Consider the following 17,655-nt stretch of genomic DNA (forward strand, 5'->3'; position numbering starts at 1 on the left):
TCCTTCATTTATACCCTTCCGACTTGATCGTCGACCGTTCATTCTTACAGGTATGTAACCTTTTTTTTCCTTCTTGGGGAGAGAGCTGCATGTTACCATTTATCTGGTAAAATTGAACTTGTGTTCCGACTCCTTGCGTCGGCATGCTTACACCAATTCTGAAACGTCGTCTGCTTCTACTCAGCGGAGCTTGTACCACTATTGCAATGCCCCCTCGAGCCCATCAATGCGATCTTTTTTTTTCTCGGATGAAATTATTCCAAGTTGCTGACTGTTGATCCGTCTTAGCCCCTGTCGCAGAATATTGAGACCTCTACGACCACACCTTTTACCTTCACACCGTTGACCGCGATCTTTCCATACCGACAAAATGGGTTGCGGAATGAGTACCGAGGATAAGGAGGGGAAGGCCCGGAACGAGGAGATCGAAAATCAGCTCAAGCGCGATAAGATGATGCAGCGTAACGAGATCAAGATGTTGCTTCTTGGTAGGATCGACCAACCCCTGAGATGCAGGACGCAGGGCTGACTTGGAATACAGGTGCCGGAGAGTCTGGCAAGTCCACAATTTTGAAGCAGATGAAGCTCATCCACGAGGGTGGCTACTCCCGTGACGAGCGCGAATCATTCAAGGAAATTATTTACAGCAACACCGTTCAGTCGATGCGGGTCATTCTTGAGGCCATGGAATCGCTCGAGCTCCCCCTGGAGGATGCGCGCAACGAGTACCACGTGCAGACCATTTTCATGCAGCCCGCTCAGATCGAGGGTGACAGTATTCCTACCGAAGTTGGCAACGCCATCGGCGCACTTTGGCGCGACACCGGTGTTCAGGAGTGCTTCAAGCGATCTCGCGAATACCAATTGAACGACTCTGCTAAATAGTGAGTGGCAATCATTGCAGAACAACGAATTGCGACTAACAGTTTTTTTCTTCTAGCTACTTCGATTCCATTGAGCGCATCGCTCAGCCCGACTACCTCCCTACCGACCAGGATGTCCTCCGTTCCCGTGTCAAGACCACCGGTATCACCGAGACCACATTCATCATTGGCGATCTGACATACCGCATGTTCGATGTCGGTGGTCAGCGATCTGAGCGTAAGAAGTGGATTCACTGCTTCGAGAACGTCACCACCATTTTGTTCCTAGTCGCCATCTCCGAGTATGACCAGCTTCTGTTCGAGGACGAGACCGTGAACCGTATGCAAGAAGCCTTGACTTTGTTCGACTCCATCTGCAACTCCCGCTGGTTTGTCAAGACCTCAATTATTCTCTTCCTCAACAAGATCGACCGATTCAAGGAGAAGCTCCCCGTCAGCCCCATGAAGAACTACTTCCCCGACTACGAGGGCGGTGCCGACTACGCCGCTGCATGCGACTATATCCTCAACCGCTTCGTGTCCCTGAACCAGGCCGAACAAAAGCAGATCTATACCCACTTCACCTGTGCCACTGACACCACCCAGATTCGCTTTGTCATGGCTGCAGTCAACGGTAAGCTCAGCAACTCAAATCCCTTTCTAAATAATTTACTAACTCGTACCAGATATCATCATCCAAGAGAACCTCCGTCTCTGTGGTTTGATTTAATGAGATTATCGTTTAGGTGATGAACGGTGTCGAATCTAGATCGCATGTTTTTATTAACCGGGGCTGACCGGATCCGGTCAAAAAGCCTCGTTTCAAGATCCCGGCGTTGATTTCTTTTTGCGTTTTGCTTTCTATTCTCCATTTCTCGATTCCTACTTTTCCTCTTCCACTGTTCTAATTGTCGCCCGTGACACGATCTCTAGCCAATTTTTGTCTTTTCTTTTGTCGCTCCTGATATCCACGACAGAAAGCAGGGAGTGTTTTGCGGTGTTTCACGCATAAAAGCCGTGACACGCGTTTTCTTGAACTCCTCTCTCTTTTCTTTTTTCCTTTGCAATTTCCCATTTTTACCCATCTGATTTGAATGCTGGATATCCTATCATCACTTACCCCTTTCTTGTTTCTATTGTATGTAACCATACCGTCTCCCCCATCATTTTTCCTACGTCTCGCGTCCGTTGGGAGCCTCGAGCGACCATCTGGGCCTTGAGCAAGGGGAAATGGCAGGATCCGCGGATTTTCATGTCTCCTTCTCATGTGTCATGCCAGGTCGGTCGTTGGGTTATTTTCAGAGTTCAAGAATTGATTCTAGGGTTCTGACTCTTAATATGTTTGCTCCCATTTCTCATGAATTCTTGCAAATCTTACTAATCCGTAGATATCATCAATCCAGTAGATGGACCGTAGAGTCAGTGACGATAAAGAGGGTATCTTAGCATTGGCATGAAGAAAAAAAAAATCAAGCTCAAAGATCGAAACTCTAGAACCTCAACTTCGGCCCAACATAGACAATCAAAATCGCAATAACCCACAGGCCAAAAATCCATGCATATAGCATCATCCTACCCCACAGCCCCTTCCCCTCCGTCATCTTTCGTAACATCCCCATCCTCTTCCCCGCAGCTTCCATAGTGGTACTCGTGCGGTCAATACCGGACACTGCGCGGTCCAAGGCGGACTTCTCCCCTTCTAACGTGGACTGGAAGGACTGCGAAGATGCCTTCAATTGCGCGGCAAGCGTTAGGAGTGAGCTGGTCAGGTCTTCCTGCTCCATTCTGTGGGTACTCAGTTCGTTTTCTGTGTTGTGGAGTTTGGCATTGCTTCCTGTTGCGGTTGCTTTATCCGTGGAGGTTGTAGGGTTTGCAGTATGGCGATTGCGGAGGGTCGGGGGTGCTGGTGTGCTTGTTGGTGGGCTGGGTGTTGGCACAAGGTGCGTGGTTGTGGATGCATATGGAGCCGTATTTGTAGCGGGCTGCGCATTGTTCTCTTCCACTCCTCGTGATGATTCGGGCACCTGCGTCGTTGTCTGTTGGTTTTTAGGCTGAGATGCTGGCGAGACGACCTTTTCCTGGGAAAGAGGCTTGGAGAACAGCTCCTTCCACTCGTCATCGCCGCAATCCTCGTCGTTGTCGTCGTCGTCGTCGTCCTGCTCCACCTCCACTTTGGCTTCCTCTTCGTCAAGGATGGTTTGTATCCGCTTCAGGAGTTGTCTGTCGCGTGCGATCTCAGCTTGCGCTTCGTGCTTGCGGTCAAGCGGTTTCAGTTGGGGGAGGGAACGCTCGAGTTGGGTGAGTAGGGAGCGGGCGTATTCCACATTCTGTAGAATTGTGTTAGTTTTTCAGTTTTCAAACAACAGCAAAGCAAGGCACTGGCACTGAGGAGCCCGTTGGATTTCTTACCTTGTTCACGCGCATGCGCTGGTATGCGGATTGTTGAAGTAAGCGCCGGTCTGTCCCCGGAGAGAGCAGGTTGTGTTCGAGTCGGGTGAACAGGCGGGCGACATTGAGGAGAGCGAGGTCGGGGGATCCCTCGGAAGGGAATGCAGATACAGTCATGGCTGATAGTTGAGTAAGTATAGTGCGTCAATACTTAGGTGTTTATTGAAGATGCAGGTGGTCCGGGGCCTAAATAACATGACTCAGCATTTTGGCGGGCCCGGGGCCGAGGCCAACTTTCAAGGCCTGGGTCTACATCAACAAGCGATTTGAGCAGCTTTAAATTTGCTGGCAACCCCTTTGTTCAATCACTAGAATATCTCAGAATGAAAGGCCCTGCCAAATATTTGTTGAATCCAGATACCTATTTGATAATTGAATGACAGGACCTCGAATCTTCTGCAGCTAGGTTTGGGCTCTGATTTTCTCTGGGCGAATCACCAGGGTAATGATCGAGATTATTCATGCATTCTTAGATCATAGTGCTGTATCTTGCATGGTTGTATCTCTTTCGTCTTCAATATCTTGTTACAAACAAGAAAAAGGACATCCTTAGCAGAGTTCGTTCATGTGCATAGCCACCATGATGTACATATCGACCATTTCTCGGTATCCGGGAATCAACGTAGCTTGAAGGTAGACCTATATGCATGTCCTCTACTTGCTGGATCCACTGGGCGATCTTTCGGAATCTTAGTTTGTATTTGGAATTGAAATGTCGTCCGGGCTCTCAATCTGCGATATCGTACTATGCAGTCAGATCACATATCGGCTGATTACTGCCGCAGCACCAGAGCGAAAGAAAGCGCCACGCACTCTGGCAGAGATTGAAGCTGTCCTCTTCTGTCTGAGTTGCTGCTTGGGTCAATTACGAAATGTATCTCCCGTCATTTTTCTAGAGGCTTTGATACACTCCATGCTGTCGATCTTCACCAATGAGAGTTCATGATTCACTCATGCCATAACGTCGAATGAACATGTCAACACTGCCATGATATCTTAGCCCTTATGGAAGCAGGTCAACTTACGATGACGACAAAACATGTGGAATCCTAAAGGTGATTCGTTGGGCAGGTAACGACGGAAGCTCGACCCATATACCGATGCAATTAATCTGCTCTTGTACGCTTTCATATGGTACGTGAGCTATGCACAGAAATCGTTTTGCTAATAAGATGGGTTGATGATCTTCTGGCAGGCCTGCCACCCACCGTATCAAGAAAGATACCATGCGCCAAGGACAGAGAATGGAAAGATCTTCTGCACTAAGCATCACACTTGACTTGTGCATTGTCACCCTGGGCAGAAATCTAAATCTTTTCTTCATACGTTGTCAATCGAAGTTTATTTACAGTTTTGGATCCCTGGTCACCCAATGTGTTGTCAGGGTCTCAGCTATTTCCGATCAATCAGTCCAGTTTCGAGACTGGGTCAGGGTTCTGCCAACGACATGCATGTCGGCAAGGTCATGCGCAGTTTGCAAGTCGTGTAACAGCCGTCATCCTATATTCCCCGCTTGGGATCGCTGCATAAGACTAATATGTCCACTGATCCTGCATCTTACCCGCATTGACAAACAACCTGGCCTCGTCTGGCCTTGTGATCTATATTTTGGGCTGTTGTTTTGAATACCGGTGGTTTGATATATGTTTCAACTTACTGTGCTATAACTGTCAAAGTTTCAAGATTCATTATGATTTTAAGCAACGATACAATGAAGACAAAGCGATAAAACATATCAACTGCCCAACCGATAGATGATTGGATAAACGAGATACACCTAGCCCACGCTATGTTAAGGAAAGACATCATCATTCATGAGGGAAACAAACCACAAATGGGAGAAAAAGGAACATAAAAGGGGACCCATAACAAAAACAAATAACAAGGAAGCCTAAAGCCCCGAAGCCTTCCTCCCCCAGACCAGAAGCCTCAGCTAGAGAACCACCGGGGCTAAATCGAGAGAAGATAACACACGAATTTCAACTATTTATCTGTATTCCACAATAACCCTCTTCCATGTGCGCACCCCTTCGGAACCCTCCTCATGCATTTTCTGGACCAACTTGTCACATTTTTGCACTATTGCACCGGCTTCGGGCATGGATGTTTCAGTCAGCGGGTTATTTGAGGTTGTTATTGATATCTCGTTTTGCCTCTGCATGGCGATTGCAGCAAGGGTTCCGCTGTTTGGGAAGGGACTCGTCTGGGACAAAGGTCGCAGGATATCGCACGCAGAGAAAGGAGGTGGGTCTTGTAAAGCTGGAACACCCGTTTCCATATTGATAGATTGGAGCCAAGGGTTCTTTTCGTGTTTGCAATCGGCGGTAGTCATGTATTTTTGTGTTCGGCGTCGATGTTTGATGTACCGATAGGTGAGGATGAGGCTCAACAAAGACAAACTGACTAGACTGGAGACTGGAAAGAAGAGTCTTGCAGTAGATTGAGGGATCTCCTGGTACAGATAGTTGTATCCGTGTTCCACAATATTCATGACGCAAGTTGGGTTCGATGGATAGCGTCCACCTCTCACAGAATTGTTGAAACTGTCTCCTCTAAGGGGGACCAGCTCAACTTAAGACTGCGGGAGACTGTCCTCAAGTGGCCAAGACTCGACAGGGCTTACCGAGTCAAAGGTACGGGCGTTTTTGAATCGAGATCATACACGGACTTTGACCGGGATGGCGGGATCTTGGGGGCGAATAGACTAGTAGGACGGATTACAGGGGTGGGCTTTCTATATAAGAGCTAAAACTATAGTACCACTAGACGCAAAGGAGAATATGGAGGGGAGATCGAGGCGATTGGAATGATTGAGACGATTGAAATGATCGACGCTTAAGCATGGCGGGGCGGATGTATCTAGAGCTTGGACAAAGCAATGGAAATAGGTTCAAAAAAGAAACAAAAAAATAGATTAGCCTTCCAGAGGCAATAATATTCGATTCTATTTCGTTTTACTGATAGATCAGAAAGTTTAAAAAAGAAAGAAAGAAGAGAAATGTCTTAGTTGCCTCATAGTATGTAGTAGGTATACAAAATGGACACAAATGTGGGTAGATCTAAGCCAGCCAGCCTCTTGCACTCAGCTTGCCTCTACACGCCACCCTCAATTTTTGCGGTAAATTAATGTTAATTAGGTATAATATGATGACATCTGTGGGTTTTCGCTTCCAATGTCTAACTTTATGGCAAATTCGTCCGAGTTCGTATTTGGAATCAGCCCTTCATCTAGATCTCACGTAGTTACAGGGATAACTGACCCATTCCCAAGGCCCTGGTTGCGGAGAAGACGCCCATGTGCCGTCGATCATGACAAATGGACGTGTTCATCCAGATCGGCTTGGCCTTCAGCTGGCGCCTGCATTGAGCCCCACGCTAAGCCCTTATAGACATCGAATCACAATCCACAACGCCTGGCTCGGCTATCATAGTGGCCTACGCTAATTCATGCTAACCTACGTGAACCAACTTTTTTTTCCCTCTCGTTTGTTTTGCTATTTAGCGGCTTGTGTGCACATTTCAAGTTAATTTTAATGCGATGGGTCTGTGAGGAATCGTCCGTCTGATCGGGTGGCTTGACCTGCAAATCAAGGAAGCTCTTCAAAATACGGTCAACAATGCTCACTTGATTTATGCTTCATGGCGCCAGAATGTCATGCCAAGAAAAGCAACGACAAGTCTAAAACGAGTCTAAAGTTTAGCTGTAACACCCTTCAGCTCCTCCTTCGCCTGTTCGCGCAATTTTGTGCGTAGAATTTTGCCCGAGGGATTCCTAGGTATCGAATCGAGGAATACCACTCCTCCTGTAATCCGCTTGAACGCGGAGACCTTATTTTCCATGAAACGCGTTATATCGTCCGCGGTGGCGGATTCACCCGGAGAAACCACCACATATGCGCGGGGGTGCTCATCATGGTTGCTATTCTGGTTAGTGATAAATCATTGAAATCAAGAGTGAAAACAAGAAGAAGAAAGAGGAACACTAGGAAAAATGCAACAAATTAATGCTTGACACTTACATGACAACTCCTATCACAGCGACATCTGCTATCGCAGGGTGTTCGAGAAGAAGAGCCTCTAGCTCGGCTGGCGCCACTTGGTTGCCCTTGACTTTGATTAATTCCTTGAAACCATTAGTTATTTTTCTTCCAATTACATGAAATTCTCAATTACCTTCATGCGATCCACAACATGGAATTTGCCCAGGTCGTCCACAAAAGCAATATCACCCGTAAGAAGCCAGCCATCCTCGGTCTTGGTCTCTTGCGTTGCTTTCTCGTTGCGCCAGTAACCCGTCATGATATTTGGCCCACGTACCCAAAGTTCGCCACGCGTGTTTCGCTCTTTGACCTCTGCTCCATCGAGTGATACGATCTTGGCCTCGCAATTAGGGTTGAGCTCACCGACAGAAGCAGATGTGCTCTTCTCCGTAGGATCCCATCCCATAATCGAACAAGTTGCCCTGTAGATCCGAGTTTAGTTCCAAATCCCCATAAAGAAAAACCCAAAGCAAAAGCAAAAGCAAATAAACTCACTCAGTCATCCCCCAACCTTGTTTGATGTTAATCTTCCCCTCGGGCCACAACTTCTCGACCTCCTCACAGACCTCTCTCCCCAATGGCGCAGCACCACTCATAACCGCCTCAACACTGCTTAAATCATATTGCTTAACAGCAGGATGCTTAGCCAACGCAACAACGACCGGCGGCACGAGAATAAAATCCGTAATTCGGAACCGCTGCGTGTACTCCAGCATTTTAATAAAATCGAACTTCGGCATCACATACACCGGAGTCGCACGGTATAGGGCAGCCGCAATGAAAATATTTTGCGCCATGGCGTGGTACATGGGCAGGAAACACAGCCAGCGCGAGCGTGCGAGACGCTTTTCGTAGTCTGGGTTCAGCGTTCCAAAATGGCAGTATTGGAGCATGTTTGAGACGTAGTTCCTGTGCGAGATTTTGACGCCCTTTGGGCGGCCTGTTGTACCACTTGAGTAGTTCAGGGCTAATGTTCGACTTGAAAGGGCTCGTGTTGAGAGCTCGTCCCAGGCGAAGGCGGCGCCTTCTTTTTCGGAGGCGATGAGATTGCTCCAGTACTGACAGCCCTTTTGGGGCTTGATTATTCCACCGAAGATTGAGTTGTCGTAGGCGAAGACGTGGTCCTGAGGGAAATCGGATTGTTTTGCGGCTTCGATGCCTGTTTCTAGGCTTCCACTTGCACAGAGGAGGTATCTTGCACCACTGTCTTGAAGTTGGTAGGCTAACTCTCGCGCTACAAAGGTTGGATTGGCACCGGTGAAAATTCCTCCGGCCATGATTACACCCATGAATACTACCGGAAAGAAAAGGTCGTTACCGGAGAACAGTAAGACTCGGTCTCCTGGCTGGAGTCCGGATTTGCGTAGTCCGGCGGCAAACCGCTGGCTCCAGAGACGAAAATCATGTGTGGTCAAGTAGTGAGTCTCTGGGCGAGCTGCTTCGAGGTAACATCTATGCGTCTGAGATAGAGGTGCTGTGGGTGATTTTAGAAGGAGAGAGGCTAAATGAATATCTGGGACATCGATCGTCCAGCGAGATTTGTACGGCATATTGTAAGGCGTTGGATATATAATTATCAAGATATATGTAGGTTCTAAGCGAAAGAAAGGGGAAGTCCTCATATATATGCGGGGATGCGTATACACAATTCATAATTCGCAGTTCGAGGATCTCCCCACACAAAATCGGTTAAAGTATGCGGGGAACCCGAGGTGTGCGGATACCTCGGTGTTCACATTGCCATTGTTTCGATATATTACACAATTATGTAGTTATGTAGTAATTACATATGTCCAGTTCGTCCGGGTTTAATCGAAGAAGGCTATATGGTTACATGACCACGTATGTTCAAAATTGCAAGAAATTAAGAAGTCGGTATAGGATAACTCGTATGCGATGTCAATTGAGCTCCGGAATGCATAAAATAATTCATCTACTACACCCCAACCAACCCAAAATACATAAAAAAAAGGGGAAAAAGCAAGTAACAGCAAGGCTATAAGCGCATATTCATGAATCCTCTCCACCCAAGCAGGTAATGGCTGCCTTCATCTCATTGACAACCTTCTCTTCCAATCGGTTCTCAGCTCCAGAGGTCGAGTTAAGTGGTTTCTGACGGGACCATTCCACTTCCTTCTCACTTGTTGCAACAATGCGTGCGCGCAGGGCTGGTCGGCGACGGAGAAGTTCCTCAATGTCCTCCTTGACCTGTACCTTGTCCCATTTTATATCCTGAATGGCCTGCGCATCCACTCCAGCACTGGCACCCGCCACGCGGAAGCGTTCGAGAATGAATGTGATCAGTGCAAGGGAGTAGGCCTCTGAGACCATGCCAAGGCTGATCCACCTAGACGCTGGTACGGAGGAGACGGCTGTCGCATGGCCAGAGGAGAACGCTTCTTGCGCTCGGATCAGACGGCTTTCAAATTGATTGATGAAAGCCGCCACTTCGGGCGCAGTTCGCATGACGCTGTAGAGCAGATTGAGACATAGAGGAAGGAAACCACTGGTCCAAATGGTGTACAATCGAGGAACAGGGTCGAAGGGGCCGAATGATTTCTTTTGGGTGAGAAGGTTTGTAAGACGACAAGTCGACAGCTTCATCAAGACCGCCTCAACGGCAATGTGCTCCGCAAGCATAGGTAGGCTAGACATCTTGACCAGAATTGAAACACTGAGTTCGGCGTATACTGGATCACCTGACGGGGCTAATTGATCGGCCCAGGAGAAGAGTGTTGTAGCATGGCGAGCGGTCTCGTTATCCTCAATATGGTATACGATGTGCTCATAAAGACGGTCGGCATTTTTCACTTGCAAGGCTGTCTGTAGGATAGCAATAATGATGGCGAAATCCTTCGGTGCGCACTTCTCTGGTTCATCATGAAGATAGGTAGTGAGGGATTTGAAGCCTTGGGCGACAACGGTCTTGACGACTTCCACGACGACTGTAAGATCTGACGAGACTTCGGCTCTCTTGTTGATTGCTTCGGGGGCACTTCGGGTGGGGCCGTCCATATGGAATTGGAGAGCAAGGAATAACACGTTCAGGAGAGAGCGGAAATATTCAGTGTCATCATTGATCAGAGCATCTTCATATGTCTGGTGACGGGCGCGCAATGCTTTCCAGGTAATCTCAAGCAGCTGGAAAACCTCCGCTCCTCTGGCGTTCACTTCGACAAGGCGTTGGAGAAGCGCTTGGGCGAAATCAACACGCGCCTGTTGAATTCTTGCGAAGATAGCCTCAGGAGGACCACTGCTGATATTGGCTTTCAGGCAACTTTGTGCGACCAGTGCCATGGACTTTCGAATTTCGGTATCGGGCATGAAGTCTGCACAATGCTCGATGGCGAAGAATTTCCAACTGTTCAAAAGACCCTATGTGAAGTTAGTGATAGTGAAGAATTGTTTTAGTAATTAAAACTTACAACCTGTGCCTCTACAAGTGACAGATTGATGTTCGCGCGCTCGAATTCCTCGGCGAACCCACGGTTTTTAGTGCCAGCCCAGGCAAAGTCGTAGGACAGGAGTTTGTCTCCCATGCCCAAGTCGTAGTAGTAATCTCGCCCCAGTGAGCGAACCTCTAGCGGTGTCCTCTTGAAGTCGACGATCTTGCAGCCCGAGTAACGCATCTCGAAGTTCTTCTTCAAGTTGGCATGCAAGGAGGAATTGTAAGCCGACACTTCAACTGCATCCTTGGAGTACCACGATACTAATGGGATCAAAGTCTTAATGAAGCTTCGATCACCCATTTCCTTTGCAGAATGTAGGTAAACTGCGCACAGATCCGCGACAACAGCGGCGATGCGTGTGGCATAGATTTGGTCCATTACAGGCAGAGACGAAATCTTCAACTTCGAAACATGATTGATGACGCTGGTAAAGAATTTGGGGTGCTTGCTCAGATGAGGAGTGGCCCATGGCCAATTTTCTTGGGCACGCGAGACAAATTCAAGAAGCGCCAATGCCACTTGCGGTTCTTGTTCATCAATGTGGGACAGCATCTCAAGTGCCATCTCTAGGAAAGGAACGCTTCGCATGCTAAGACCGCCTGTGCCCGATTCTTTCTTGAGAGTCTGACGAGGGGATGATCCAGTGAGAATGAAAACTGCAAGCCACTGCTGGCGCTTGCTGACAAAGGTGGATAACAATTGCCATACTGCAATGCAAAGAGACCGATCGGATAGCGGCTTGTCAAGCTGTGAAAGAACATCAAGGAACAGACATGATGACTCTGCTCCGAGGTGACCAACAAGGGAGGGGGGCTCATTGTCCGAACTTGAAGCAGCACTAGAGATCAAAATCTCGAGTAGTGACACAACTGGTAACTTGTACGCATCATGCGATGCGTAGAGCTTGACAAGTACCGGACTTGCCTTGAATAGTTGCTCTTCCAAAAGCGAACCGGGTTGTTCTGCCAGTTGGGCTGCTTGTACAAGTTTGATGCAGAGTTTCAGTGTTGATTTGACCTGATCCTCAACGACAATGAGATGCCTGAGGTGAAGTGTTGGGGGCGTTTGAAGACCATCGGCAATCAATCGGAAAATTGGATTGAAAGGCAAATCGGCAGTTGACCGAGGGCGCAACATATCCAAGATGTATGCCGCAGACGTAGAGAATACACCAGTAACCTTGGATTCAAGCCTTGGGCTGTCGTTAATTCCATAAGCATAGTACAAAACACGCTCGAAAGATGTGGCAAGCATCGAATTTATCTTAGACCGCTGTTCTGGCAGATTGAATCTCCAATTACCATTGCTGTTGAAAATTTCAATCATTGTACGAGTGAAATTCAGCAGAATAGTCCTCATGGCGTGAGATGGAATACCTGCGCTCCAATCGGACGCAATCGTAGACTTGCTCACCACACTGCCTGGGCTCTTCCGTAGCACCGCTCGAGATGCCGCATCGTCGATGACAGCATCCACGAGCTCGACGCAGCTCAGCAAGAAAGGATACTCGCCAGCGGGAATCTCCATGGCGGAGATGATTGCTGTCATGATTCCGCCCTTGCCATCAGATCCAATAAAGCTGCTGCGTCCGAGGAAAGGCCACACTCGGCTAGGAAGGACTTTGAGGAGGACCCTGATAAAGCGCAAGCATGCCATGGTTGCATCCATGGATTTGCCCATGTCCCCCCGAGATCCGATGTTCTGCAGGTTGCGCTCGAATATGTCAAAGACCACAGAAATAATGTCACCTTGTTTAGAGAGCCCATCGCTAGCCATTTCCAGAATTCTTTTGCCACTTGCCTCTTCGGAGCTATGCGTTTTTGAGTTCGCGATCAAGTCTGTCAAAAGGGCAATGATATCTGTGGCAGTATCATCGGTCCAACCAGGAGACTGGCATCCGGTCTCACTCCATTCCTCAAGCCAACATCCTAGGAAGCTCAAGCAGGAATACCGATGTTCCCACTTAATCACAGCAGGTTTTGATTCGGAGACAACCTGGCCGATGGTTTGCTGAGGAATCTGAGAAGATCCACTGACAATGAGAGCATTGTTTGCATCGTGCTCGAGAAGGCGATTGTGCGATGAGGTCTCAAACATTGGCAGAGGCTGGAGCAAGGCTACATAGTCTGCATTCTCATCCTCTCGAATGGTTGCATAGCCTTGGAAATGGGGCGATACAATCTGCGTGAAAGATTCCATGTTCTCCAACTCCTCGAGGATCGATGGCAGGCCGTCTTCATTCAAACAGTGTGCGCTGACAAGAGCACGGCAAAGTTGCAAAAATGGCGCTGTTTCATATGGGAAACGAGATCGTGCAATACGAAAGATGCCATCCATCAAGTCCTGGTCCTTGGCAAACAGAGATTTGGGATCAGTCGCCGATCCTAGAGAGTTCAAGTCCCTTGACAGGCTGTTGTCGTCATCACTGAGAATAGCCAAGACTGCTTCCACAAGTTCTGGAGAGTAGTCCAGATACAATGTGGAGACCCGGACGAGGTCAAGGAGTGAAAGGCGAATCCACCTGCTCGTCAAGGCGTCGTCAACGGCTGACATTGACCCAGTCTTGGTAGCAAGAGCGATAACAGTGCTGAATGCTGACTCCCTGATAACTTCAGAGGTCAGAATGGCGATGGCGTCTTCGGCGGTGTTGTGCGGAGTTCGGGCACAATCAAGCACCTCTTCGTAGAGTGATTGCTCTGATGCGTGGGAGGGCCCTGCATTTTGTGTATTCGCATTGAAATAGTCGCTCGCATTTTGGCTTTGTTCATGTTCTCGCTCAATTCTCACAAGATCTGCCAGCTCTTTCATGGTATACAGAATCAACCCCCAAGAAAATGCGGCCGGATTTGCAGTATTGATATCCCCAACCACGGCAGTAAAGATCTCGTTAATTTGCGAGATCTTGTCTTTACACAAGAAGTAAGGTTTGTTCGCGGATCTGATGTGGGTTCCACTTCTAATCGAAGAGATAGCGAGTGGGAGTTTCAAAAAAGCTAATGTCGTGAGTGATGCAAAAGCTTGAAGAGGCAACAAGACTTCCACCGGCTGCTGACAAGGCTATAAAATGTTAAAACCACACGAGGTCAAAGAAAGAACTATCGCTTACCACTTGGATAGTTTCCATGAAACGATAATCAGACATTAGCTGGAGCCATGATACCAAGAGGTCTGCATTCGGAATTTCCCCAGAGCGCTGAAGCTGGTGGAACATCAGTTGCATAATATGGATAATTTCTTCCACCAGACTTGTTCTCCAAAGGCCTTCCAGCTCCTCGCTACTTTCCATAGCACTGAGCCAGCCATTGTCTCCTTCTAGACTGGTCAGCCGACTGCGTATTGAGTCAATGCAATCCTGGAGAAATCGGTTCAATTCGTCCCCGGTCGACTTGTTTTTGAAAAGCGCAGCCCCCATTTTTTTGAGAGCAGATTGGCGATCAGGACTAGCGGAGGTGGGTGTGTCGACTGAAAGACCGTCGTGTTGAGACAAGGCAAGTAACTTGCGAAGCGTTTTCACTACGTGGTTTGCCTCGGAGAGGTAAATCTCACGTAGGCGCAAACGCCTACTCTTCTCACTCTCGAATGACTTGGCATCCTCGCTTCTGGTGGTATGATTCAGGATGCTGGCTAAGTTGGGTCCATTTAGAGAGCCACGGAAGTTCTCAGTTCCAGCCGCGCTCTGCAGACTTGTCGCTTCCTCGGCAGAGAACCCGGTCGCAAGGCGCTGTGCTGGGCGCTGTTGCCATTCCAGTACAGCGATTCGAAGAGCTGCAATTTCATCAATCCCAGCCTTCTGGCTCAACCATAAGGCGTCGTCTTTGAGTTCTTTCAGGTCAAAAGAGCTCTTGCCATTGGTCTCGACATGAATGGCGGCAGTTTTGGACTCGAACTCAGATTTTGATTTCGTGGAGGGAGGAGGAAACGGTTTTAGACTGTCGGAAAGTAGGCGAATGCTCTCGGGATGAGAAAGGAAGGCATCGATATTGCCCTCATCGTCAGCATAGCCTTTGGAATCAACGGCGTAGATAAAAGCTCTTCTCCAAGATCTGTGACATGTTAGCATCTTATATTCTCCCGAAACAATTGATTGGCATGCACGTACAAAAGTTGAACGTCCCCGGAGAAGCACTTGTCCAGGGACGGGAAATAGGCCTCCGGGACGGGAGCCATTTGGGGCAATTAGATCATCATAGAATGAGAAGAAAGAGAAAAACAAGGCGACACCAGGTGAGGTGACGAGAAAGCAAAGAAATGGGTGGACGGCGAGCGTTGGGAGCTCTTGAATTGAGAGGGAGCTTCAAAAGAATATTATTCACCGCGACTGGGTCAACAATCAGGTGCCTATCTAATTACTGCCGGGCGGTGAAATTCCAGTTGGGAAACCCGAGATTCTTTTTGAGTCACCGCCATCAACTGAGTGATTAAGGAAGATTTGATTTGAGATTAAGGGATCTGAGGCTCTGAAGTTTGAACATTATTGACAATTCCTTTTTTTCCACACTCCAACATCCTGCGAACCCGTCGCTATGTCGGACCTGGTCGACCACTCCCCCCACCATCCTACCAAAGCGACCAAATTGGCCAGCGCCTCCAATGTTATTTTGATTGACAACTATGATTCCTTTACCTGGAACGTCTATCAATATCTTGTTCTTGAAGGTGCAACTGTGACAGTATTCCGCAATGACCAAGTCACTATCGAGGATTTGATGGCGAAGAAGCCGACCCAATTGGTTATCAGCCCTGGCCCCGGCCACCCCGAGACCGACGCGGGAATCAGCAACGAGGCAATTAGATACTTTAGCGGAAAGATCCCGATTTTTGGTGTGTGCATGGGCCAACAATGTATGATTACCACGTTTGGTGGCAAGGTCGACGTTACTGGTGAAATTCTGCACGGAAAGACATCGCAGTTGAAGCATGACTCAAAGGGTGTCTACAAGGATTTGCCGACATCTCTCGCCGTGACTCGTTACCATTCGCTCGCAGGAACCCACTCGACAATCCCGGACTGCTTGGAGGTGACTTCTTGGGCCGAGCTAGAGGACGGTAGCGGCAAGAATGTCATCATGGGTGTGAGGCACAAGGAGCTTGCAGTAGAGGGCGTTCAGTTCCACCCTGAGAGTATTTTAACACAGTATGGACGTAAGATGTTCAGGAACTTCCTGGAGCTCACCGCGGGGACTTGGGACAATAAGAATGGTGCCGCTGCCGCCGCTGCGCCGGTCGACAAGAAACTTTCCATTTTGGACAAGATTTACGCCCATCGCAAAAACGCCGTTGCGGAGCAAAAGAAGATTCCAGCGCTACGGCCTGAGACTCTCCAAGCCGCATATGACTTGGGCATTGCGCCTCCTCAATTGTCATTGCCTGCGCGCCTGAGGCAGTCAGACTACCCCCTCTCACTCATGGCCGAAATCAAGCGGGCATCGCCCTCCAAGGGCATTATCTCAGCCGACGTGTGCGCTCCGGCTCAAGCACGAGAATACGCTAAGGCTGGTGCTAGCGTTATCTCTGTCCTCACGGAGCCGGAGTGGTTCAAGGGCACCATCGATGACCTCAGGGCTGTTCGCCAGAGCCTGGAAGGTCTCACCAATCGACCGGCTGTTCTGCGCAAGGAGTTTGTCTTTGATGAGTATCAGATCTTGGAGGCACGTTTGGCTGGAGCTGATACTGTCTTGCTGATCGTTAAGATGCTGGACATTGAGCTTTTGACTAGATTGTACCATTACTCGCGCAGTCTGGGCATGGAGCCTTTGGTCGAAGTTAACACCCCCGAGGAGATGAAGATTGCAGTCGACTTGGGCTCAGAGGTCATCGGTGTCAACAACCGCGATCTGACGAGCTTTGAAGTTGACCTCGGAACGACAAGTCGCCTCATGGACCAGGTGCCAGAGACCACGATTGTCTGTGCTCTCAGTGGAATTTTGGGACCCAAGGACGTGGAAGCTTACAAAAAAGAGGGCGTCAAGGCTATTCTTGTCGGAGAAGCTCTCATGAGAGCACCTGACACCTCTGCCTTCGTGGCAGAGCTTCTTGGCAGCCCCGAACAAAAGTCTACGGAGGCATCACAAAGCTCTCCTCTAGTTAAAATTTGTGGTACTCGGACCAAAGAAGGAGCCCAAGCCGCTATCGAAGCCGGTGCAGATCTGATTGGTATCATCTTGGTTCAGGGCCGCTCGCGACTTGTTCCAGATGACGTAGCTCTGGAGATTTCCCAGGTGGTCAAATCAACTCCTCGTCTAGCCAGCAAAGCATCACAGGAATCATCAAAGATGCCATTGGAGTGGTTCGACCACTCTACTAATGTCTTACGTCACCCATCTCGCGCTTTGCTTGTGGGTGTGTTCATGAACCAGCCACTGTCCTATGTCCTTTCACAGCAGCAAGCACTTGGACTCGATGTTGTGCAACTACATGGGTCTGAGCCACTGGAGTGGGCAACCCTTATTCCAGTTCCTGTCATCCGCAAGTTTGCCCCCGGTGACATTGGCATTTCACGCAGAGCATACCACACTCTTCCACTACTTGACTCCGGCGCCGGCGGCTCTGGTGAGCTTCTGGAAGAAAGCGGCGTCAAAAAGGTCCTTGACAGCGACGAAGGATTGCGTGTGATTCTGGCTGGAGGTTTGAACCCTGACAATGTCGTCGAGACAGTGAATAAGTTGGGCCAGTCGGGCCAGAAAGTCGTTGGCTTGGATGTCAGCTCGGGCGTGGAGACAAACGGCGTTCAAGATTTGAACAAAATCCGAGCTTTTGTCAAGGCAGTTAAAAGCATTCGGCAGTGATTGGCCTGGGGGTATGTATCTGCATACTCGGGGATGACTTTTTTTTCTTCATTCCACTACATTTCTTCAC

At 48.7% G+C, this 17,655-nt stretch overlaps 6 protein-coding genes across 6 annotated transcripts; 2 read left to right on the forward strand and 4 right to left on the reverse strand.

Annotated features, from left to right (window-relative positions):
- Nucleotides 1–370: 370 nt before the first annotated feature.
- Nucleotides 371–1,593, forward strand: gpaA (guanine nucleotide-binding protein subunit alpha gpaA; the record flags this gene model as incomplete). Its single annotated transcript, XM_057247355.1, has 4 exons — nucleotides 371–488; nucleotides 542–884; nucleotides 941–1,497; nucleotides 1,550–1,593. The coding sequence occupies 4 exons, from the start codon at nucleotides 371–373 to the stop codon at nucleotides 1,591–1,593; spliced, it is 1,062 nt and encodes a 353-aa protein (XP_057092704.1).
- A 760-nt stretch (nucleotides 1,594–2,353) lies between these two features.
- Nucleotides 2,354–3,428, reverse strand: N7529_011830 (uncharacterized protein; the record flags this gene model as incomplete). The annotated part of the gene is made up of 2 exons (XM_057247356.1): nucleotides 2,354–3,190; nucleotides 3,273–3,428. 2 exons carry the CDS (start codon nucleotides 3,426–3,428, stop codon nucleotides 2,354–2,356), a joined length of 993 nt encoding a protein of 330 aa, XP_057092705.1.
- A 1,870-nt stretch (nucleotides 3,429–5,298) lies between these two features.
- N7529_011831 (uncharacterized protein) lies at nucleotides 5,299–5,802 on the reverse strand (the record flags this gene model as incomplete). The annotated part of the gene is made up of 1 exon (XM_057247357.1): nucleotides 5,299–5,802. The coding sequence occupies one exon, from the start codon at nucleotides 5,800–5,802 to the stop codon at nucleotides 5,299–5,301; it is 504 nt and encodes a 167-aa protein (XP_057092706.1).
- Nucleotides 5,803–7,001: 1,199 nt separating this feature from the next.
- Nucleotides 7,002–8,973, reverse strand: N7529_011832 (acyl--CoA ligase; the record flags this gene model as incomplete). Its single annotated transcript, XM_057247358.1, has 4 exons — nucleotides 7,002–7,230; nucleotides 7,331–7,434; nucleotides 7,485–7,773; nucleotides 7,847–8,973. The coding sequence occupies 4 exons, from the start codon at nucleotides 8,971–8,973 to the stop codon at nucleotides 7,002–7,004; spliced, it is 1,749 nt and encodes a 582-aa protein (XP_057092707.1).
- A 388-nt stretch (nucleotides 8,974–9,361) lies between these two features.
- Nucleotides 9,362–14,967, reverse strand: N7529_011833 (nucleoporin; the record flags this gene model as incomplete). The annotated part of the gene is made up of 4 exons (XM_057247359.1): nucleotides 9,362–10,726; nucleotides 10,777–13,857; nucleotides 13,907–14,843; nucleotides 14,900–14,967. 4 exons carry the CDS (start codon nucleotides 14,965–14,967, stop codon nucleotides 9,362–9,364), a joined length of 5,451 nt encoding a protein of 1,816 aa, XP_057092708.1.
- Nucleotides 14,968–15,323: 356 nt separating this feature from the next.
- Nucleotides 15,324–17,585, forward strand: N7529_011834 (bifunctional anthranilate synthase/indole-3-glycerol-phosphate synthase; the record flags this gene model as incomplete). Its single annotated transcript, XM_057247360.1, has 1 exon — nucleotides 15,324–17,585. One exon carries the CDS (start codon nucleotides 15,324–15,326, stop codon nucleotides 17,583–17,585), a length of 2,262 nt encoding a protein of 753 aa, XP_057092709.1.
- Between the last annotated feature and the right edge of the window lie 70 nt (nucleotides 17,586–17,655).

This window comes from Penicillium soppii, assembly GCF_028829465.1.
Source record: "Penicillium soppii strain IBT 18220 chromosome Unknown utg000010l, whole genome shotgun sequence".
NCBI lineage: Eukaryota > Fungi > Ascomycota > Eurotiomycetes > Eurotiales > Aspergillaceae > Penicillium > Penicillium soppii.